The 24085-nt window shown below is 39.4% G+C and overlaps 1 protein-coding gene across 1 annotated transcript in view; it reads right to left on the reverse strand.

Moving 5' to 3' along the window:
- Positions 1 to 24085, reverse strand: part of STRC (stereocilin) — a 43941-nt gene that overhangs the window by 4654 nt on the left and 15202 nt on the right. The window contains exons 11-25 of the mRNA XM_072148394.1: positions 21379 to 21511; positions 20253 to 20435; positions 19825 to 19863; positions 16754 to 16921; positions 15491 to 15634; positions 12736 to 12794; positions 12466 to 12589; positions 12293 to 12384; positions 10204 to 10339; positions 6257 to 6456; positions 4244 to 4334; positions 3201 to 3375; positions 1916 to 2085; positions 597 to 752; positions 273 to 415 (exon numbers count right to left, since the gene is read on the reverse strand). Of these exons, the coding sequence (XP_072004495.1) occupies positions 273 to 415; positions 597 to 752; positions 1916 to 2085; positions 3201 to 3375; positions 4244 to 4334; positions 6257 to 6456; positions 10204 to 10339; positions 12293 to 12384; positions 12466 to 12589; positions 12736 to 12794; positions 15491 to 15634; positions 16754 to 16921; positions 19825 to 19863; positions 20253 to 20435; positions 21379 to 21511 (2013 nt within the window). The remainder of the gene's footprint in view (positions 1 to 272; positions 416 to 596; positions 753 to 1915; positions 2086 to 3200; positions 3376 to 4243; positions 4335 to 6256; positions 6457 to 10203; positions 10340 to 12292; positions 12385 to 12465; positions 12590 to 12735; positions 12795 to 15490; positions 15635 to 16753; positions 16922 to 19824; positions 19864 to 20252; positions 20436 to 21378; positions 21512 to 24085) is intronic.

Raw genomic sequence — 24085 nt, forward strand, 5'->3', positions numbered from 1 at the left:
GCCTCTGTTGCTTAAGTGATAAGACATAATGCAAAGTGTCTTATGTTCACTTGTCATATTCATTTATTGAAAGATTGTTAAAAAGTTAGTGATCTTTTTGTGATACGAGAAACAAAATGCTTTTATTGGTAGTACAATTATTTCTAGTATGTAGTACTAGTCCAGTCTTCTAGTCTAGTATCTATCCTTGTATCAATATGTCCAGTTTCATTGCACCTCACATGTCATTGTATTTCTTTCTAAATGACACTAAAATCTTTCTAATAACTGACCTGAACTCTAGTGGATTTATTTTCTTTAACTCCTCTACTCCAAGACCACAAATAAGATGTCCAAGAGCTGTCAGCTCCATAAGATCCAGTTCTGAAGAGCCTTTTTTGTTCTGACGAAGAACACTAAATGCCAATGTTTTCATCTGCAGAACAAAAGCAGAAAATGGTAGAATATTCATCAAGAACATTAACTGCATTTATGTCCATCAACATATTATGTAGCAATACAGGGAAATTGTATACACAGGTAATCAAAGTATCTATATATGAAAGAAATCTAAAGCTATATATAATCTTTCTATGAACCAGCTTCTGCTGTCATACCTGTTTCCAAGTCCATTTTTCCATCCTACCCAGAAGAGAAACAACTCCCCAATCCGATATATTTATGTCATTTAGGTCTTTCTCAGTCATGTATGTAACAAGGTGACCAAGCTGAAGAACCTGTGCTGAGCTCATAGTCCTTACTGGTCCAAGCACCTGTGATACAAATAGAATTAATCCACAAGAAAACTAAAGTTTTACACAGTTCACGTAACACAACGTTTCTATGAGTTTATGCCCTATGAGAGCTGTTTATATGTACCATCAATAATTTTCATACATATTTTATAGTCGGAAGATATGTTGGCAATGGATTTTCTAAACGACCTCCTCCTATGTTGTCGACAGAATTCTCTTTTCATATAAAAAAGGGGCAAAGAGATTAAAGGGAACCTGTCAGCAGAAATTGACCAAATAAACCACTGCCAGTATGTTGTCAAGCAGCTGAACAACTTCCAGATCGTGTTTCTTTCATGACCCAGTGTGATGGCGTCATCCAGAAAATCAACTTTGAAGTGGGATGTAAATTGGTTGTCAAGGAGGCGGAGATTTTAATACTGAAGTCAAGCTCTCTCTTCCTCAAAAAGTCCCCTTCACTGTAATTGAGGGTCCTACATCCAGAGACATCATTAACCAGATTTCTTGAAGTCCAATGCTTGATGTCGATCGCAGGGGAGGAGGCGTTCAGAGGTCCCCACCTTCACTTCAGTGTTAAATTTTCCGCCTCCTTGACTTTTTACAACCAATTTACATCTCACTTCAAAGTTGAATTTTCTGGATGATGTCATCACACTGGGTCATGACAGAAACAAAAACTAGAAGGTGTTACACTGCTTAACAATATTCTGGCAGTGGTTTATTAGGTCAATTGCCGATGACAGATTCCCTTTAAAAACTTTGTCTACAGCATTTCTGATCCTAATGTGCTGCCCACTTGCTGTACTTAGGCCTCATGCATCCGAATGTGTTCTTTGGCCATGAGCTAGCCGCACAAATGGCGACTAACTCATGGCCCCATTGCTTTACACTGGGCACGTGTACAACGCTGTACACGTAATGCTGTGTAATGCTGTGAACGTGCTGACTAATCATTACACAAAAGAAAGGGCAGCTCCTATTCCCACTCGTGTTTGCAGTGCCCACAGTTACTTCTTATGGATATGTCTGATGGGGAACAGATAGAGATCACATTCCCCTGCTTGTGGCCCACAAAATATACACATTCGTGTGCACAAGGCCTTATACTGTAGATCTATAAGATATGCCCAATATCTTTTAAATAAGACTCTAGATCTGCTCATGCAATGATAGCATTTTACCTGCTTTGCTTTTGCTAGAGCGGCTTTTGCTTGATCAATTGAAAAACTCAACTCCTGAGTGATAATCCTCAAACAACCTTCAAATTCTGACAAAGGCATGTCACTAATCTGAGAGGGGCTCCATGCTGATGGGAATGTAACCCTTACGTCCGAACATTTGGGTATAGGTTCTAAAAGATAGAAACAAGCATGAATATATACACAATAATCCTTCTGCAACTTACTAAAATCCCATTTATATTTTAAAATATTGTATTTATTTAATCTTCCCATGGTATTCACATGAACACAAATTATTAACTATAATATTGAAGTAGATTTTTGGTTTCACTTATACAGCAGGACATATATGTTAATATTACACTAATAGATTTCCTTTAACTAAATAGATTTTATTTAAAGGATATCTATCATCAAAATCCATCATGATAAACCAGGGGCACTTACTCATAGATCCAGCCACCGTGACTGTGGTAATCTTCTTATATTTGGTATCTGTGGCCTCATATCTTCTAAAATTAACTTTCAAAATTATGCTGGTGTTGTAACCAGAGGCCCTCTGTGCTATAGCTTTACAGGCTTTTATTCATCCCCCTGCTGAAACTTCCTGTGCTGCCATGAGATTAGATCAGGCAGAGGGAGGGGAAGTGCTGAGGCAGCAAAGGGGGAGACATGTTCCTGTACATTGTAACAGCCTGTGAAGCTGCAGCTCTGGTAACACCCCCTCAGAGCACTTCTGTCTCATTAGCATGGTTTTAAAAGTTGATTTTTAAAGGAAGGTTGGCATGGATAACAAATATAGGAAGATTACTACTGTCACAGTGCCTGTATTTAAGAGTAACACAAAAAATATGAATAATTTGGAGCAGAACTTCTGAAGGGATGACCAAACCGTCTTGCCATCCATATCAATAAAATACGATGAAGCAGCACTCCTGAAGCAATGTTTTTTTTTATTCCATCAGTTTTCGGACAGGCAACGTTTCATCTTTTTAATAAAGGCGTCATCAAGCATTGTAGTGAAGGTTACAGAGTGTATTTATAGCAATGTTGCTAATTAACAACACATGTGTAGGAAGTGACATCATTTACAAATACAGCTATAAAGACACAAAATCCGCAACAAAAAGTGTATTTTATATATTCATTATATGATCAATTGCTTGAGTAGTGCTGCTTCATCGTTTTTTATTGATCTGGATCTATGAGAAAGTGATTCCTATCATTGGCGATATAGACACTTCCAGAATCTTTGAAAAAGGGGACACTTTCCAAAATCTCTCACCTCGAATGCCTCTAAAACCACTTTTAGTCAAAGAGGAGGCCAGAAACAACTTGTTGCTCCGTGTTCTCTCTTGAACAAGTGAGCTTTGACTGCTGCAGATCTTTCCAATCTCACTATCTTCCCATTCTTTCTGACTGTCCAGCAACCATTCCAGAGTATCTCGTCCTAAAACATCCTATTAACACAGTAACATATGAAAGGGTAAAAGTATTTAAGGTGCTTTTACAGTATAAGGTGCATAGCTTGAGCATGGTTAAAAGATTAATAGAGTTAGATCATTTTTGTTTTAAAGGACATCTACCATCAATTTAGTGATGGTAGATATGTCCTAATAAGAACTTCTTTTATTATAACTCTATGGGGGGGACTTAACAATGTGTCTCAGGTTCCAACAGTTTCTAGCTGGAAAACACTTGTCTTTTGCTGCGTCACATTTATCACTGTGATTATGAATTCTGGTGCAGCATAAGACTTTGGGGCAGATGTATCAAGTGTCTGAAAGTCAGAATATTTCTAGTTGCCCATGGCAACCAATCACAGCTCCCCTTTAAAATATTCATGAGCACTGGTAAAATGAAAGCTGAGCTGTGATTGGTTGCCATGGGCAACTAGAAATATTCTGACTTTCAGAAACTTGATAAATCTGCCCCTGTGAGTTCCTACTTTAGACCTACTTTTAGTTGGCATAAACTGTGCGTCAGAATTTTACCACAACCATTTTCCCGACAAGTCGGAAAGCTGTCAAAATAGTCTAAAAGCCATGATAACTGTGGTGCAAGGCATTTTAGACAGTATTTAGTGTTTCTTGGGTTAAGTAGCCTGAGTGCCCCAGGGTATTTTTCATAACTTTTATAAAAAATATAAAATATAAATAATTATAAAACCTCTGTAGATGTTGTTTAATGCATTAAAATGTCATTCCAAGCTAAAAAAAAAAAGTGAAGTCGCTGGACAGTGGAGAAGAAGGGGCACAGCAAGCTTTCAAATACATAATTATAAGAGACAGTGGTAAAGACATAGAGCCACTGCTAAATTGCTTTTACCTTGGGTATAAATTTTATGTTTTCTGGTGTGAAATAGAAGATCAGTCTTCCCATTTGCTGTATATGTATATGTGTCCAACGAGCTGGATGCCTGAAGGATAATCATAGCCACATTTTATACCGTAGGTTATTATGATACACCAAAACAAATTATTAGATGCATGTAGGACCAATACCTTCACATCTCATTTAAAGATTATATATATAAACAGGCGGTTCCATACTTCAGAACACCCGACTTACAGAAGACCCCTGGTTCTTATGACAACTCAACATTTTTAAAATCCAATTGACACAGAGACAAAAAATTTTTGACTGGGGTCACAATTATACAATATACAGTTCTGACTTACCGTATATACAAAAAATGTGCTGAAAATCCTCACCTCGGCTTATACACGATTCAATACAAATTTCAATGCACTAAAAAATAATAAACTTATATACTCACCTTCGGTGGCCCCGATGCGCAGCGCTGCTCCCCCGATGTCAGCGCAGCTCCTCTTCTGGCTTCCGCGTCTGTCTTCTGTACATCGTGCTGGGCGCCGCCATGTTTTTCTCCCGGGCGCCCTGCAGGATGTTACAGAAGAAAGAAGATAGGCGCGGAAGCCAGAAGAGGAGCCGTGCGCATCAGGGCCACCGGAGGGTGAGTATATAAGTTTTGTTTTTTTTAATGCTGGGCTGGCTGTATACTACTGGGGGCAGGCTGAGGTGGCTGCATACTACTGGGGACAGGCTGGGGTGGCTTTATACTACTGGGGGCAGGCTGTATACTACTGCGGGCAGGCTGGGGTGGCTGTATACTACTGGGGGCAGGCTGGGGTGGCTGTATACTACTGGGGGCAGGCTGGGCTGGCTGTATACTACTGGGGGCAGGCTGGGGTGGCTGTATACTACTGGGGGCAGGCTGGGGTGGCTTTATACTCCTGGGGGCAGGCTGTATACTACTGGGGGTAGGCTGGGGTGGCTGTATACTACTGGGGGCAGGCTGGGGTGGCTGTATACTACTGGGGGCAGGCTGTATACTACTGGGGGCAGGCTGTATCTGTATACTATAGGGGGCTGGCTGGCTATATACTGGGGGGGTCTGTGACCAATGCATTTCCCACCCTCGGCTTATACTCGAGTCAATAGGTTTTCCCAGTTTTTGGTGGTAAAATGGGGGTCTCGGCTTATACTCGGGTCAGCTTATACTCGAGTATATACGGTATATAAAAATTCAACATAAGGACAAACCTGCAGAACCTATCTTGTAGGTAACCTGGGGACTGCATGTATATATATACAAACCAATTATGTTCAGTAGGTTTGTCCTTAAATGAAACCTACTATGAGGAATCTAAGTAGATCTAATGGTAGATTCCTCCTCCTGCCTTTACCCTAATCTGTAATGTACTAATCCTGGAACCTAAGTTGTTAAAAACTTTATTTTAGGAATGTACAAATGAAGTGCAGAGGCTACTGCATGGCCCAGTAGCCGCTGCGGTTAATTGACTTTTTACTAAAATAAACTTTTTAACAAGTTAGGTTCCAGGACTATTAAATTACTAATTTACAGAATAGGGCAAAGGTAGGCAGGAGGAATCTATAATCAGATTGAATTCTGATTGGAGATTCCTCATGGTAGGTTTCCTTTAAGTTGAAATTGTATCTAAGTTAGAACAAGTATATTTTGGAAGTTCAGACAAAAACAACATGTTTGGCCAGTCGGGAACTGCCTGTATGTATATATATGCCAGGAATATATTTTGGTAAATTTTGCACTGTTTCTCTGCCCAGACATCCTTGTAAAGTTTTAATTTCTAGCATAGTCAATAACTCAAAGAATTACTTCTCTAGTGTCTAATTTTAGACTACTTTATGTATGTTTTAACCCTGTATAAGACTCAGCATAGTTGAAACAAAAGCAGCTGCCCACACATTGGTACATTGCTGCTGTAGCCAAATACTCTGGTCAGAGTGCCGTCCCATCCCCCTGCAACTCCCATAGAAAAAGAGGAAAATGTTAAATACCCCAACAGATCGTCTTCAATTAATATCAGTCCAAGGTGTCTGCTGAATTCCTCAGACAGGCAGTATGACTTCAACTCTTCCAAGTGGAAAAGCAAATGTTCCCTATTGATGCGGGAAATTTCATCTTCAGTAATAAAACCGACTAAAGGTCCCAAGAGATCCAGGTCTTGTGCAGTTATCTCTCCATATAACGGGATTTGCTAAAAACAAAGTAATTTCTTCATCAGTTACCAAGAGTACAATGCAGATCTTCCATTATTGTGTTATTTCATTCTTCGTTTGCCTGTGAAGCGGCTGCATGGTATCTTCAGAACATTGGGAGCCATGTAACATATATTAGTAGCTAACAAACACACAATAACATCTGTAGCTTGTCTCAGTGCTGGTGAGAATGGAGCGCGGACCACCTCTCCATTTTGGCTGTTAGAACGATTAAGGTACAATTCACACCTTTCCAGTATTTATAACGTATTCTGTGGATATATATAACAAGCTAATACCTCTGTGAGGGACAGTTTATGCTGTACTTAACCTGGATATTCCTGCTGAAATTCCCAGTCAAATAAAAGGTAAACATCTGCTGTTAGGCGTGCCAATATAGATTTCAATCAATACGCACTCTATTCTATATCAGCATCCTTTCCTTATATTCAAACTAAAGTTTCCCATTTTTGAGTGACAATGTGTAGGGTATGTGATCAGAAGTACTGTACTAATATACTTTATTCACATTTGCACATTCCCATCTGCTTTCACTACACACATCAGCTTACTCAGTGCTAGGAAGGAAGTGTGGACCGGTGCTGTTAACAGTAAGGAATAACCTGAGCATAATTGTGAAGTTATAGGTAGAGACAAGAGGAAGGCTGAGAAGCCAAGATGTTCCCTTGCAATGCACCGACAGAGCTTTGATACAGACACGCACTGATTTTTCTTAAATCAAATTAACTAAAGCATATCAGTAAAGTGCTCCTAAAAACATTTCTGCACTTTCCCAAAATCAATTCTTCAATGTCATAGACATTTGCGGGCAGGGCCGGTTCTAGACAAAGTGGGGCCCTGGGCAAAACTAAAAGTGGGACCCTGGGCAAAACTAAAAGTTGGGCCCCAAAATAAAACTATTTTATGAGCAGTCAAAGTCAGTAAGAGTCTCCCTTTAGTATGGTAAAACAAACTGTAATATGGGAGAATTTTATAGGAGATAGATAGATGATAGGGAGATTGATGGACAGCGCAGTGGCTCAGTGGTTAGCACTACAGCCTTACAGCGCTGGTCAACATCTGCAAAGAGTTTGCATGTTCTCTATGTGTTTGCGTGGGTTTCCTTCGGGTCCTCCGGTTGCCATCAAATTTGACTTTGATGGCAAAAAATGTGCTCCAAACAGAAAATATTTACCGTCACATCTCCTAAATGTAATAGATGGACATGTGTAGAGTTCACAAAAGTCCCATATTGATATGTTCACATAAATAAATCCACATAATATCACTAAAACTGTAATAACTAGATATCTGCTTTTCAGCTAGAAATTTTAAGACAGTCACAACCTGCAAAATATATCAATAAAACAGAATAAAAAGTAAAGGCGCCATAAAACCTATATAATTTTGAAAGCAGACAACCAGGCGATGCATTTGGCAATTAACATTTAAAGTTTCCTCTAAAATATGTACAAATCCAGATACTTATATAAAGAAAATCTACTTTCATAAAACAGCAAGATGTGAGGAGATCATACAGACCCCACATGTGTATAGTCACCAAAATATGCACCAAAGGGAACGTTACATCCACAGGGGACACCAGACAATTTTTGCAGAAAATTGCCCTGCGCATCACACAGATCTATCATTGTTTGCTCCCTTACACAATGGTAACCCAAATAAATAACTATATATCCATAAACCAAGCTGATGAGATAATAAAAGTCATGTTTAGATGTGCGCCATTGTATTAGCCGCACAATAACAGAACCCTCCGCGCATCATAAGAATTTGAGTGAGAACGTCATAACATAGTAAATAATGGAGGATGGGGTGAATTAAAAACTTTATTCCAGAACGTGTGTGTTTTTGGTGTTACATATAACTTTATGGACATGTTCTGGGTTGCGCTGTTAATATGTAGCGGCATTAGGCAAAGAGAATCGAATGTTCAACGTATCAGTCAATTTTCGCAAAAAAAAAAAAAAATTATCATGAAGTAAAAGGCAATAAGAGAGAAAGTGTGTTCTTAGATAGTTCTGCATAGATTATATTAGTTATTATCCCTTCTCAAAATGTAGTAATATATAAAGTGAATATTTCCATTTTCTGTGAGGTGCAGCAGCTCCTGTATGCAGCAAATTCTCCCTGTAGCCTGATGGCTAAGAATCTGGAGGGGGTGCATTTCAGAGGGCTTTATGTTTAGCCCTGTGACACATAAAACCTCACTTCTTTTTTCGTATGAAAGAAGAGAGTCTCCTCTTTTCTAAATCTAAATTTGTTTTTCTACGTGTCAGGAAAATGAAGATATTGGGGCACATTTACTTACCCGGCCCATTCGCGATCCAGCGGCGCGTTCTCTGCACAGGATTCGGGTCCGGCTGGGATTTAAGATGGTAGTTCCTCCGCCGTCCACCAGGTGGCGCTGCAGCGCCGAAAATAATCTTAACGCCCCGGAATGCACCATCCCATAGAAGGTGAAGGTGAGCGCTCCCCAAGCGACACATTTTCGGTTTTTAAATGCGGCGGTTTTTCCGAATACGTCGGGTTTTCGTTCGGCCACGCCCCCCGATTTCTGTCGCGCGCATGCCGGCCCCGATGCGCCACAATCCGATCGCGTGCGCCAAAAACCCGGGGCAATTCATGTACAAGCGGCGCAAATCGGAAATATTCGGGTAACACGTCGGGAAAACGCGAATCGGGCCCTTAGTAAATGACCCCCATTAACTGTTAAACTGCTATCGGGAGTGTTTTTTAAATATAAAATGGCACCTGATATTCTCACTTTAAACCTGAATATCTCTGGATCCATAGCACCTAGAAACAAAATTCAAGATTTATTTGAAAGAAGAGATTCTCCCCTTTCAGGGGGCCATGGGCAATTGCCCACTTTGCCTACCCATAGCGCCGGCCCTGTTTGCGGGCAGCCTAAGAATGAATATACACCCTCCTACTCTCCTTCCTTCTCCACCACCCCTCCTGCCTCTTCTTTCTTTCCTCATATTTCAGCTGTGTTTTACATCTGCTTTGTATTATTTTTACAAATTGTTTAATAAAGTTAAAAAAAAGTGGGGAGGGAGCTGGATGAGTGTGGAAGAAAGAAGACTGGTACAGGCACACACGTGCTGCCGCTGTCCCCACCCCAGGGACATACCACATAGAGCTGGCAGGGAGCTAAGTAATATGAAATGAACTTATAAAAAGTACTGAAATGATTCAGAATGCTGACAAAGGCATTTAAAAATCAGCATAGAATACACTATTGGAACCTGTCACCAGCTAAAATGACAATTTTGGTGACAGGCATGCATTAATATTTAATATACAGATACAGGCGGTCACCTACTTAAGAACACTCGACTTACATACGACCCCTAGTTACAAACGGACCTCTGGTAATTGGTAATTTATTGTACTTTAGTCCTAGGCTACAATAAACAGCTGTAACAGTTATCACAGGTGTCTGTAATGAAGCTTTATTGTTAAACCTGGTTCTTATGACAACCCAACATTTTTAAAATCCAGTTGTCACAGAGTCCAAAAAAGTTCTGGCTGAGATTACAATGATTAAATATACAGTTCCGACTTACATACAAATTCAACTTAAGAACAAACCTACAGACCCTATCTTGTATGTAACTGCCTGTATATCTAATAAACTTTGCTTTATAGAAAATAATGAATTCTATGTTATTTACACTCTATACACACATACAAGCCAAATACATATAATTCTCCCTTACCAAGATATGAAGAGCTCTCTGAGCCAGTATTGACTTCTTATGAGATGGGAGCTCCATGAAACTTTTTGGGTACTTATGGGCATGTTCCAGGAATAACTTAACTGATTGATTAGAAAGTCTATCAATCAGTTTCACTCTGAAAAAAATAAGATAATAATGAAACTTGACCTTTCTGGCTGCTGTAATTATAGGTCTTGGTGCAATAATATGCCAGGCACCAGGATGTACAACAACAATTGTTCAAGTAAAAAGGAGCTGTCAGCTTTCCTGACATGTCGGTATCAGTATATTTTCTGTATCTTGTGCAGTTTATTTGTTATTCCTCCTAGTTTCATCCAGCAGTATACAAGACCAGCCAAGGGTTTAGTTATAGTTAATAAGTTGGCACTACTGCCAAGGCTTTTCAACTACTGATGATTGTAAAATAATATCTTGTTTATTATATATTATATATGACAAATCTTATAACCTAAAATTCACAAAGTAAAAAGCATAAAATATGAAATACACTCCATGATCTGGGAGGACACACAACCTCTTATAGTAAGACCTTACTCAAGAGCGGTTATTTTCAATATTACGAGGTGTATATATATGAATATTTCTGAATAAATATACATCAATACTGTAGTTGTTCTCTATTTATCACTCGATCTAAAGAAAATTTTTTAGTGCACTTGAAGTTTTCTGTACTTATATCGATAACTCCTTTTTGTTGCTGTAGTTAATACGCTCTAATATTGTACAATGCCGTTTTATAAAATGGGATGGCCTGTGTTTCTCCAATTATGGTGCACATGCCGGAACTTATGCTTTTCCACACGTAGATTGGCTTATTCTTTACCGCTGTATGGCCCTTATGTTCTGTTTTATGGCCCTCAATATTCCTATGGTAAAATGTGGCGCTAGGCATTCTCTGCGTCCTTGTGCGCTTTGTTAGTTTGTAGTGCTTGGCGTTCACAGCGTCCTCATATGCCTCCAGCACATAGAATAACTTTTTTAGCACGTACTATATGAATGTGTCATATATTCCATTGTATAAAGCTAGACACATTGCGAAGGTGTAACCTTCTTTCTCAGTAGATCTTCTACTGGGTCAAGTCATATCCAATGGAAAGAGTGGTTCTTCTGACCCCTAAAACATGTTGTGGCATTTGTTTAGAAGAAGCTACTTTGATCTACCCTCTGAATCCATTTTTATGTTGTGTGTGTAGTCTCATTCCTCCTATAAAAACAATAGTGGGTAAAGTAGGAGTAACCAGTTAGTTGCAATTCTGCAAGTTCTGATACTGTCAGCACTGATTAGATAAATAGAAGTATATTGGTCTAATCATAAACAGTGAAATAGAACTCCTTGTCATACCCAATGTGGTCTATAAGTAAGCTCTGGGTGGCCACTGCTGGTCCCTGTTGCCAGTACTCACCACGGATCGGGAAACGGAGAAAGCATGCAGGAAAGCATTATCAAGCATGCTTGAGAAAGACAATGGAGGAGATTTATCAATGTGTCTATTCCAGAAAACTAGAGTAATTTGCACTTGAAAGGCAGTGCACCACATTTACTAAACGTTTTAGACCAATTTAAGTTTTCTGGTTCCTAGGGAAAATGGGCGTGTCGTCAGTAAAAGGGGGTGTGTCTCCGCCAGTAATTACCTGTGCACCTGCAAATTCTAAATTTTAAACTAGTCCAACTAATAGGAGATGCAAAGTACAGCTTACCAGTCTTATACTGCACCAGAGATCTGTCTAGTTCTACTCTGTACTGGTATAAAGACCGACACATTAATAAATCTCCCCCATTATGTTGAAACGTTTCATTATTCTTTGAATAAAGAACACCTAGTTTTTTCACTGGATTAAAAAGGAGTGCTGCAGCTTTCTTCATTTCCTGATCCATAGAAGTATTTTGGAACATCCCACTACTCAGCTGATAACACTCAGTTGATCTGCCCTAGAAACTGCCTGAAGTGACTCATGTCCGTCCTAACAGGAGTTTAAGAACATATCCTTTTTTTCCTTGTTTATTCATCAGTTATCTGCCATCAAGTTATGATTTCTCTTTGCCTCAGTATTGCTCATGTGCACTTACGGGAGATCAGTGATAAATTCTGGTCCCATCCAGCCTGTATCTTCCCAGGAAAGCTCAGGCCGCTTTTGAATTTCTTCCAAGATGCACTTCCTCTATGAAAGATAATCAGAGAAATCTTAACGAAAGAATCTGAAAAGGTAGTTTAGTTTTTAAAATCAAACTTCATTTCTTACAAGACTTTTTCGTAGACCACTAGGGATCCCTTGGAGATATTTAACCACGTCTCTGATTTCCGACAAGGTGTTTAGTTGCTGTAGATTGTCACATTCAATCCCATTAGCCAGGGTTCCAAGGCTGCTATTAACAAAGAAAAGATGTTACATTTTGATTGCAACTTTAGCCGACAGATAATCTGCACATTACACAAAACATGCATCGTGTGTTGTCAGTGTAACTTAATGCCCCACCGGGAGGTGACCTTATCACATTGCAAACAGACTTACAGGATTGTATTCTTGGTCAGATTTGCACCAGCCTGAATCTTCCTCCAAAGGAATTGAGTCTGTTCCAAAAAAGCAAAGAACAATTAGCCAACTTACTAACTTCACAATAATGTTAAGTGACTTTTCTCTTCCTTATGAGTATGTATGTTGCTACATACAACATATACAGACCTGTGCAATATCGAGAGAGCAAGGACAACCGTAAACCATTAAAAAATGTTGGGGTCTTTAAAAAAAGTAACTTTATGTCATCTGAATCAAATCACCAGAAACAGTATTTTAAAAACTGGTGTTATTTTTTGTCAACGTATGCTTTTTATGGGATGATGTCATTGAACTTGGTAACGGAAATGGCTAATATGCTAAGTACCGTAAGTGTAGATTACAACAATATTACATATGCAACCAGTTATAACATTAAACTTGAGATTCAAGTGGAAAGCTCTTTACTTGTAGGAGCGCTTTATAGGCACTGCAGTGTGTATGTCTGCTTAAGGTGCTGTACCCCCACCAATCCCATGGAGAGACCATTAATTGTGAATCTCAGACAACAAATGCAATACTAAATGCACTACATTTAGTATGTACTAAATGTATGTAGCTGTTCTTTTAAGGGACCCTGCGAACTATCATTGCACTTTGTCAGACTATGTGACATTTATTTTTATTTTTTGTGATGATTCAGTGTACTTTACTTTAGCTACTGTACATACCTACTGTTTGAGTGGTTGGAGCCTTTTCAGGCTTTGTTACCCAATAAACTTATGAAAAACTAAAATGTAGAGCATCCACTGGCCTAGACAGAACAGTTATTCATAGATCACTCATTAGGATGTATCATGTATTGTACATCTGTCGAACAATGCATAAAAAAGTCAAAATTCTTAGCACACAGACAGGAAATAACGACTTATCACCCTTTCAACACCTCCATGCCATTCCAGCGGACATAAAGGTGCAGGGACGTCCAGAGCCAGCTAATTTACTATAGCCTGCACCAGGATTCACTGTAGTCTGGTGCAAGTTTGCAGGTTTTACATAGGTCATCAGGATCACAAATTTACACCTAATGAAAGGTTTTTATTATTAACATTACTTGTTCCATGTACTTCTGAAAATATATAAAGTTCATCTGGCTATAAAACTGATTGAGTCACGGGAGCGTCTGTGCATGGCTGCAATCTCTGTGTTATCATCATCATCATTATCTTCTCTCTGCTTTGGTACTTCTTCCTCCCTCTACCACCAGCAGCCATTAACAGACATGTGCTCCAAGAAAATCTCTGTAAGCTCAGCTGAAGCTAGCAAAGCAAATATGAGATGGTGACAATAATCACACAGGAACTCACAGTCTTGCTCAGACACACCTATGACTCTTCCTCTTTGCTGGCAGGAAGCCAGGTATACTTTTATATGTTTTTTTTAATGTGAGTGGAGCTATTAATGTTAATTATTAAAGGGCACCTACCACCACAAATCTACCTATAAAGGTAGATCGGGTGGTAGGTGAATCAATGGGACGTGAGGATAGCCCTTTTAAGGGCTAATCCTCACGTCCCCGCACTGTTTTATAAACTTTTATTACATTAATATGTTAATTTACTTATGCGGCTACTGGGGCGTGGAGTAGCCGCATCTGAGGTTACACGAGGCGGCTACTCCACGCCCCGGTAGCCACATTACCCCTCCTACTCACCATGTTCGGCGCGCAGCTGCTCGTAGCTGCGCGCCCTCGTCCGCCGATCCTGACGTCTGCGCATGCGCAGAACAGCAGGCCCGCGCCTGCGCGGTCACTGCTCTGAAGCCGGGGCTGCGCAGGCGCGGGCCTGCTGTTCTGCGCATGCGCAGACGGCAGGATCGGCGGACGAGGGCGCGCAGCTACGAGCAGCTGCGCGCCGAACATGGTGAGTAGGAGGGGTAATGTGGCTACCGGGGCGTGGAGTAGCCGCCTCGTGTAACCTCAGATGCGGCTACTCCACGCCCCAGTAGCCGCATAAGTAAATTAACATATTAATGTAATAAAAGTTTATAAAACAGTGCGGGGACGTGAGGATTAGCCCTTAAAAGGGCTATCCTCACGTCCCATTGATTCACCTACCACCCGATCTACCTTTATAGGTAGATTTGTGGTGGTAGGTTTCCTTTAATCAGATTGGGAATAAGTATTAAAAAGTCTATGGGAACCTGTCACTATGTGAAAATGTGTACAACTAATAAGCTTTTGAAAAAAGCATATGATGCCATTATCTACATCCAAGGTAAGTTCAGTCAAAGTAAAAAAAGAGGCACATGCCTCTTACTAACTTTGGCGCATCTTGTAGTTGTCCCCGCAGCTGAAAAGTAAAACAAGCAAATCTAAGCTGTGACCTGGTATATTTTTGGGATCATTGTAAAAATTTAACTCTTCCTGCCCTTAAAACCCTTTTCACTTTTTTCTCACTTTTGCAATTAGCAAAAAGTCAGAAGATTTCAGCCCCTTTCATATGAGAATTTTTGGACAATCCGACTGATTGGGGGAGCGGCAAGTAAATGTGCCCCAATGGGTTTTGTCAGCCATGCAATTTCGTTCATGCATACTATTTATTTTTAAAGTGTGTAAAAATCTCATTGTGCTCTGCTTTTGTAGTCAGATCTATGAAAAAATCCCTATACATGACTATGGATACACATCAGACTACCACTCTTTCCATTTATAGGCAGTAAACCCTGTGCGCAGCTATAAAGTACAATAGTATCTGGTGTAGTCCGATGTTACCTGCTGTGGCATCCAGGCAACTTCTCCATACAGGCTCATGTTACGGAGTAGTATCTGTGTGTCCAAATGCAATAATTTCAATGGTGCAAAAGGCAGAAGACAGGAGTACTGCTCAGGCCAGATTTCAACGTCTTGGATATGTCTCTAGATGAATAAGATTAAAAACTTCTAAATAATGTAACAGAACCAATTATTTATTCAATATCCTAACCCAATCAAGTAAAATATATGCTATTATTTTGTAAATATAGTAAACAATGGAATGTAAAGTCTCAGACGCTGTCACAGAGTAGATTTTTCACTGTTGGTACTTTAGAACTTTAAAACAGCATACTACACATGCAGAGATATTTTCACTGTAAAAATCTTATAGATTATATTAAACATTACAACGGTAAAATTGAAGGTGTCACTGGAAAATTGCCAAGGGGCTAAGTGTGCCAAGGGATAAGTGTTAGTTATGAAGAAATGATTAGATGATTGGCACTCAAATGGTGGCACTGAAGCAGTAACTGCTTTGAGTTATATTGTTTTATGGAACAATAGCTTACACGTGGGTGATATGTGGGTGGCTTAGAGGGACAGACAAAGACATTAAGCCCTAAGACTAAACCCCCTTCCAACTGTACCTACCTATTTGCCCATCCTACCCTAAGTGGTAGGTGATACCTGGTGGACTTTCCCTTCCTGCTCCAAAGTGCAAACAGGAAGACAAAGACTGGACAATACATACATAAGGGTAGTCGAAACATATTGGTCAGCACCAACAGGACAATGCAGTAAATAATTGATAAGCAAAATGAACGGTCATAAAACAAGTAAAGGGTCAAGGGATCCTAAATACAGAAGAGAAGATAAACACCAGCAAATTCCAAATAAGGCTTATAGCAAGAACTGGAACCAGAAGTCTTTTAACACAGTTCAATGACATGCATATAAAGCAGGCCAGCACAAGATAAGAGTGGAGGAGTGTGAGCTGTCCATCTCAGCTAACTTAACTGTTACCAACCCTGACTAAAATCAACAGGAGACTCATGTGGTGGATTTATATAAAGGAGTGTTCAAACTACTATGTACAGAATGTAACCAAAAAGCAAACCATCCTCAGCTGTACACAAATGTTATAAGTGCAATAAAATATATCCACAGTTATATGGAAATGTATATGGCCATGTCATGCCTTTAGTTGGACCGCTATCATTAAAAATGATGTTACTTACTGTGAATATAATACACATTAATAGTAGATGGTAAGCATCATACCCGTAATGACTGCATTAATGCCGCTTTCTGAGCAGCCGTTAATAGAGGCAGAGAAGGTCGAAGACACTGACAAGCTTTGCCCAACAGTGAGGTGGGGAGAGAGCGCAAGTGTTCAGGGCTAAGAACTGGAAGCAAAGGGTGCAGGTCACAAATCACCTGCTCTGCAACCTACAAAATAATAAAGATCAAATTTTCACATTATGTTATTTCAATTATTTTTTAGATAAGTGCAAATGCTGCATTAACAACAAAGGAAAGAAAAATACAGGCATTTAGATTATGTATTTTTATTGATAAATGGTGGATTGCAATAGTATTCATTCCTCTTGAACTTTTCATTTAAAATGTTAAAGCCATTACCTTAACCCCTTAACGACCTGGCCTTTTTTTGTTTTTTCATTTCTATTTTTCACTCCCTACATTCAAAAATCTATAACTTTTTTATTTTTCCACGTAAAGATCTGTGTGGCGGTTTATTTTCCGCGTAACAAATTGGTCTTCATAGTGGCAGTATTTAATATGCCATACTGTGTACTGGGAAGCGGAAAAAATTCCAAATGCAGTAACAATTGACAAATATAACACATCTGTGGCGTTTTCTTGTGGGCTTGGATTTTACAGCTTTCACTGTGCGCCGCAAATGACAGGTCTACTTTATTCTTTGAGTCGGCACAATTACGGGGATACCAAATTTGTATAGGTTTTATAATGTTTTCATAGATTTATAAAAATTAAAACCTACTGTACAAAAATATATTTTTTTTATTTTGCCATCTTCTGGTGCCAATAACTTTTTCATACTTTGATTTAAGGAGCTGTGGGGGGTGTCATTTTTTGCAACTTTTGATGACGTTTTCATTGCTATCATGTTTAGAACTGTGCGACCTTTTGATCCCTTTTTATAGATTTTTTTATATTTTTCAAAATGGCAAAAAAGTGCTATTTTCGAATATTTTCAGTTTAGGGGTTAAACGCAATGAAAAACAGTTATTATATTTTGAAAGATTGGGCATTTTCGGATGCAGTGATACCTAATGTGTTTCGATTTTTATTGTTTATTAATATTTATATCAGTTCTAGGGAAAGAGGGGTGATTTGAATTTTTAGTTTTTTTTTAATTATAATTTTATTTTTAACTTTTTTTTATTAATTTTACTATTTTTCAGACTCCCTAGGGTACTTTAACCCTAGGTTGTCTGATCGATCCTATCATATACTGCCATACTACAGTATGGCAGTATATGGGGATTTTCCTCCTCATTCATTACAACGTGCTGATAGCACATTGTAATGAAAGGGTTAAAACAAGAAAGCTTCAGGACTTGGAAAGACCCAAGGCTGCCATGGCGATTGATTGCTGATCCCCGATGTTGTCACGGGAAGCAACCATCCTTAGCTTTTTGAAGCCTCCGGCACCATTGCCGGCGGCGATCGGCAGGAGAACACCAGTGTTACCAGTAAGTCTTTGCTGCAATATGCAGCAAAGACTTACCTGCTATGGAGAGGGCTCAGTCCGCGAGCCCTCTCTATGCACAGAGAACCGAAGCGCGCCGTACTAGTATGGCGCGTCGGTAAGGGGTTAAAGGAAACCTACCAGAAGTAGATCTGATAGTAGATTCTTTGTGCCCGCATCTGCCCTAATCTGTCATTTAATAATCCTGGAAACTAACCTTACTTGTTAAAAACTTAATTTTAGTAATATGTAAATTAACTGAAGAAGCTACTGTACTAGCTGTATTAGCTCCCAGTGCCTGACCAGGCTAGAACACACCCCAGTAGCCTCTGCAGTTAATTTACTTATTACTAAAACAAAGTTTTTGACAAGTTAGGATAGGTTCCAGGATTATTAAATTACAGATTAGGGCAGAGACAGGGAGGAGGAATCTACCGTCAGATATACTTCTGATGGTAGATTCCTCATGGTAGGTTTCCTTTAAACACATTTTATCAATATTTTATCAGATCAATCAACACATAGTATAAAGTATTTTTTAAGTGTAAAGAAAATAATACATGCTTTTCAAAAAGTTTTAAGTGTTTTTAAGCATACTTAGTTCGCTGTAATTTATTACTAAACAGATTATATGTGTATCTAATTTATTCTCTGCATAACTCTATCTGTTTCTTGAACGCCTCAGAGATTTGTTACAGAACATTAATGAACAAACAGTATCATGAGAACCAAGGAACGCATTAGACAGTTCAGGGACAAAGTTGTAGGTGTATCATAAGGTTAAGTTCTTTAAAAAATTGCCCAAACTCTGAAGATCTTACTGGGCACTGTTCAATCTACCATCCATGAATGGAAAAAGTATTGCATGATTGCTAACCTACCAAGACATGACCATGAAATTAAAATCAGTCAAGGAGAGCACTAATAGGAGACACAGCCAAGAAGTCCCAAGGCTTAGTTGGGAGAATCTCTCCACAATACAAACATTTATAGTATACTCATATCTGCCTATTGTGCAAAAGTGGCAAGATGAATGCCCCTTTTAAATGATAACCTTAACAAGTCTCAGTTTGCAATGATTTATTTAGAATCCAGAATATTGTAGAAGGTTCTCTGGTGCTCAGAGAAAACCAAAATCTAACTTTGTGGGCCTAGATGCCAAATACATTTTTTGAATCCAGATGCACACCACACTGTTCAGTTTTTTTTAAATTGCAAAAGTTTGAAAAAGCAAGTATCATTTTAATTACACTTCACAAATAGGTACTTCATACTTTGTGTTGCATTATCACAACAAGAAAAGTTCAATAAAATACATTTATGTTTATTTCTTTAACACTTAAAATGAGCAGAACTCTCCAGTGATTCTCCATCAAGCATGTGTATATTGGACAGTATTATGATACAACAACACTTCTGCAGACAGATGGAGGCTTGCTGAATTGACTACAGGCAGACACTACACCTGCAATTCTTCACATTAAAATATGTACATGCACAAATACTGGTCAGTGGCAGTTACATGTGGTTACCCATAGGAACAAGGGATGAAATAGAAATCCTCCACAGGGCATGTATACTTTCATACATAAAGCTTATACCTGCTTTTAATACTTACATTTAGTTTTACAGTGATGTTAGTGAGTATTGACAATGCCTAAAATAAATGAGAAAGACCAATAACAGTGCCAAGTGAGATCTTATACATTTATATACACATCACTACATTCACATCTATACATTTTCTCTGTTCAGCTCACGTGGGCAAACAAAGTCATCACTTTAGTGTACCTTATTAAATTTTTCCAGTGAACCCCCCCTATTTTCCCAGTTAGAACCAGTGTAAATCTAAAGAGTAATGTTGTCATTGAAAAATGATCACTAAAGATAAGGAGAGTAACCTAGGTAGTTTGAATACACTGAATAATTGAGGGTTAGGCCGTCTGCACAAAAACATGTTAATGGAAACATGATGCAAGGACTGTAACGGCACAGGGAGACTTTACATCATATTGTCCTGTGCAATGTGTTTAGTGGATAACATACCTGCGCAGAAGAAAGATCAGATGCTTGTAGTTGAAGAAGTAAAGAGGTAAGATAATTTTGTGGAAGTGACCGGAAGAATGTGACCCCCATTTCTGGAAGAAGACTTCTCCATCCTGTCAACTCATTAAAGTCCAGTGTCTGTAAATTAGCACTTTTAAGTAGATTTGCCAAGGAGTACGCCAGCTGAAAAGCAATGGCATAAGAAGGCAAAATGTCAGCCTCAAACTATTATTTAGCACAAAGCATTTTCTATTAATTATCTAGACCAATTTTTAGTCGAACGAAACATAATATAATATTTTAAGAAGACAATGACTAAACTATGACCCTTCTTCACTATCCAATGTGCCCACAAAATGGTAGAATGGAACTGAACACATTCAATCGGGGCAGATGTTGAAAAATAAGGCTGCATTTACATCACGTTTATTGCCTTTATTGTAAGGATATGCCGGTAGGACTCCCGATGCCTCCTTACAACAAAGGGCTCCTATATATTCCTCTGTATGCACATAAAGTGGGATAGGTCATCCTGCCCCGCCTCCCCAAAATCCAGAAGAGGAGGGAGCTTTAGCAGCAGCCAGTGATTGGCTGCTGTAGATGTTTAAGGTGTTTCCCCCAGTGATGCCACTGTCCTTATATGAACAATTTAATCACAGGGAATCTCCCTGAGCGCAGGCCAGGGAAGGAATACAGTACATTGCATTCGTCCCCCATAAATCAGGATGGAAAGACGAAGCTTGCTGCATCTTTCCAAACCTGTGTTTTCCCCATTTACGATATATACTGTGCAGACAGAGGCTAAAGGATGCCTCCATCTGCCAGCATATGTCAAGGTACATGCTCAATATATATAGAGCTATCCTGGTGAGTGTATCACAACAACCAGATGTGAATGTAGCCTTAGACAGCACACAGTTAGACTAGACAGTCTTATACTGCACCAGATGTGTTGAAAGAGTGGATACCGTGCTTCACCATTGGTTCACCCCCTTAATTTTTAGGCTTTGTTGGATCCCAGATCTAATATATAATTACTTAATCAGATAGTTATTAAAAAGTAATTTAACTGATATAAATAGATGTAGTAGTTAATAAAACTAATTGGCATATTGTGACCACTTACTCGTCCATGTTTGGATAATGTCCTTTGTGAAACACATTCAAGCAGCTTCCTCTCTACTACTCCTAGTGGGTAATGGAAGGGCTGAAATTGGTGCAGGTCTTCATATGTCAAGTAACAAATGAGATGACCGAGCCTGCAACAGTAAAACATTTAATATTATACAACTAGCACATCAATGTACATGGCTCTGGGTTTGCAGAGTGTGCTAATCCAGAGAGGAAAAGAAAGTTACCGTAACTTCAGTTCTATGCTGATGCAAGAGAGAAAATGCAACTTCTGGCAAAAAATATTTGCTTATACAATTTGACCAAATGCAAGATAATAAGATTCCAAATACTGACAAGTATAGCCTTTTCTCAACCTTTGCCTTAAAGAGGTATTCTCGTCTTGGCATTCATATTCAATTTTATTACTCTGCCATATATATATACATTTCTTCAATTAGATGTTATTAAAAAAACATACCTGTGTGAAGATAATTTCTTATGGTAGTCATATGGTCCCTTAGAAACAAGACTGTGTCCTTGGATACGACCACCTCTGCTGGAGGGATTGCACAAAGAAACGAAAAGTTTTTGTATATGAAATGTCCGGGAGTTACTGCATGTCCCACAGCCATCCTGTGGTAATGATTGCTGCAACCATGTGGTCAGGCAGAACTCAATAGCACATGTCTGGCTACTGCTGCCAAAATGTGATGTGGTCGTATCCGAGGAAGCTATCTCATTTCAAGGGACTTCATAACTACATTTATGAGAAATTATCTTCACACAGGAACATTTTTTTAATAACATCCAATTAAAGAAATGTTTACATATGGCAAATTAATTAAATTAAGTGTAAATGCCCAGATGGGAATACCCCTTAAGTATTAGGCTAAATTCACACTAGCATCCCTTTCCTCTGTTAAAGAGGACCTTTCACTTCCTTACTTATATGGAGATGAACATACCGCCCTGTAGGGGCTCTTTGAATCTTCTTTGTAGCCCCCACGGTTGTGGAGATATCAGTCCCAGTATCTGACCATTGGAATCTGTGTTTGCTCAGAGAGGAAAAGCTGGAGCTGGAGGCGTGTGTTATGCTAATCTTCTCTCATGTGGAAGACATTGTGTGACAGTGTGTGTGTAATGTACACTCACTGGCCACTTTATTAGGTACACCTGTCCAATTGCTCGTTAACACTTCATTTCTAATCAGCCAATCACATGTCGGCAACTCAGTGCATTTAGGCATGTAGACATGGTCAAGACAATCTCCTGCAGTTCAAACCGAGCATCAGTATGGGGAAGAAAGGTGATTTGAGTGCCTTTGAACGTGTCATGGTTGTTGGGGCCATTTCAGAAACTGCTGATCTACTGGGATTTTCACGCACACAACCATCTCTAGGGTTTACAGAGAATGGCCCGAAAAAGAAAAAACATCCAGTGAGCGGCAGTTCTGTGGGCGAAAATGCCTTGTTGATGCCAGAGGTCAGAGGAGAATGGGCAGACTGGTTTGAGCTGATAGAAAGGCAACAGTGACTCAAATCGCCACCCGTTACAACCAAGGTAGGCAGAAGAGCATCTCTGAACGCACAGTACGTCGAACTTTGAGGCAGATGGGCTACAGCAGCAGAAGACCACACCAAGTGCCACTCCTTTCAGCTAAGAACAGGAAACTGAGGCTACAATTTGCACAAGCTCATCGAAATTGGACAGTAAAAGATTGGAAAAACGTTGCCTGGTCTGATGAGTCTCGATTTCTGCTGCGACATTCGGATGGTAGGGTCAGAATTTGGCGTCAACAACATGAAAGCATGGATCCATCCTGCCTTGTATCAACGGTTCAGGCTGGTGGTGGTGGTGTCATGGTGTGGGGAATATTTTCTTGGCACTCTTTGGGCCCCTTGGTACCAATTGAGCATCGTTGCAATGCCACAGCCTACCTGAGTATTATTGCTGACCATGTCAATCCCTTTATGACCACAATGTACCCAACATCTGATGGCTACTTTCAGCAGGATAATGCGCCATGTAATAAAGCTGGAATCATCTCAGACTGGTTTCTTGAACATGACAATGAGTTCACTGTACTCAAATGGCCTCCACAGTCACCAGATCTCAATCCAATAGAGCATCTTTGGGATGTGGTGGAACGGGAGATTCGCATCATGGATGTGCAGCCGACAAATCTGCGGCAACTGTGTGATGCCATCATGTCAATATGGACCAAAATCTCTGAGGAATGCTTCCAGCACCTTGTTGAATCTATGCCACGAAGAATTGAGGCAGTTCTGAAGGCAAAAGGGGGTCCAACCCGTTACTAGCATGGTGTACCTAATAAAGTGGCCGGTGGGTGTATAATCTTCTCTTAGTGCGTGTGTTATGCTAAGCTTCTCTCAGTGGCAGACAATATATGATCTCTCTCTGCTTAGTTAGATGCTGTGTTCATACATATGTATTCAGATTCTGCTAATTTCCGGTTAACATTTCGTTTACACAGTGTTTACAAAAATGGTACAAATTGCAATGTGACCAAGATACAAACATGTTCTAAATATGAGTGCTGTGGAAATGCAAATGCATTGTAATTGTAACATACATGCAATGTAAATGACATGTAAGTGTAAACTCAAATGTAATGTAAATGGCATGCAAACACAAATGCGATGCAAGCACCACATAAATGCAAATGCAATGCCACATAAATGCAAACGTGAACATGGAAC

Source organism: Engystomops pustulosus, chromosome 4, assembly GCF_040894005.1.
Source record: "Engystomops pustulosus chromosome 4, aEngPut4.maternal, whole genome shotgun sequence".
In the NCBI taxonomy this organism is placed as follows: Eukaryota; Metazoa; Chordata; class Amphibia; order Anura; family Leptodactylidae; genus Engystomops; species Engystomops pustulosus.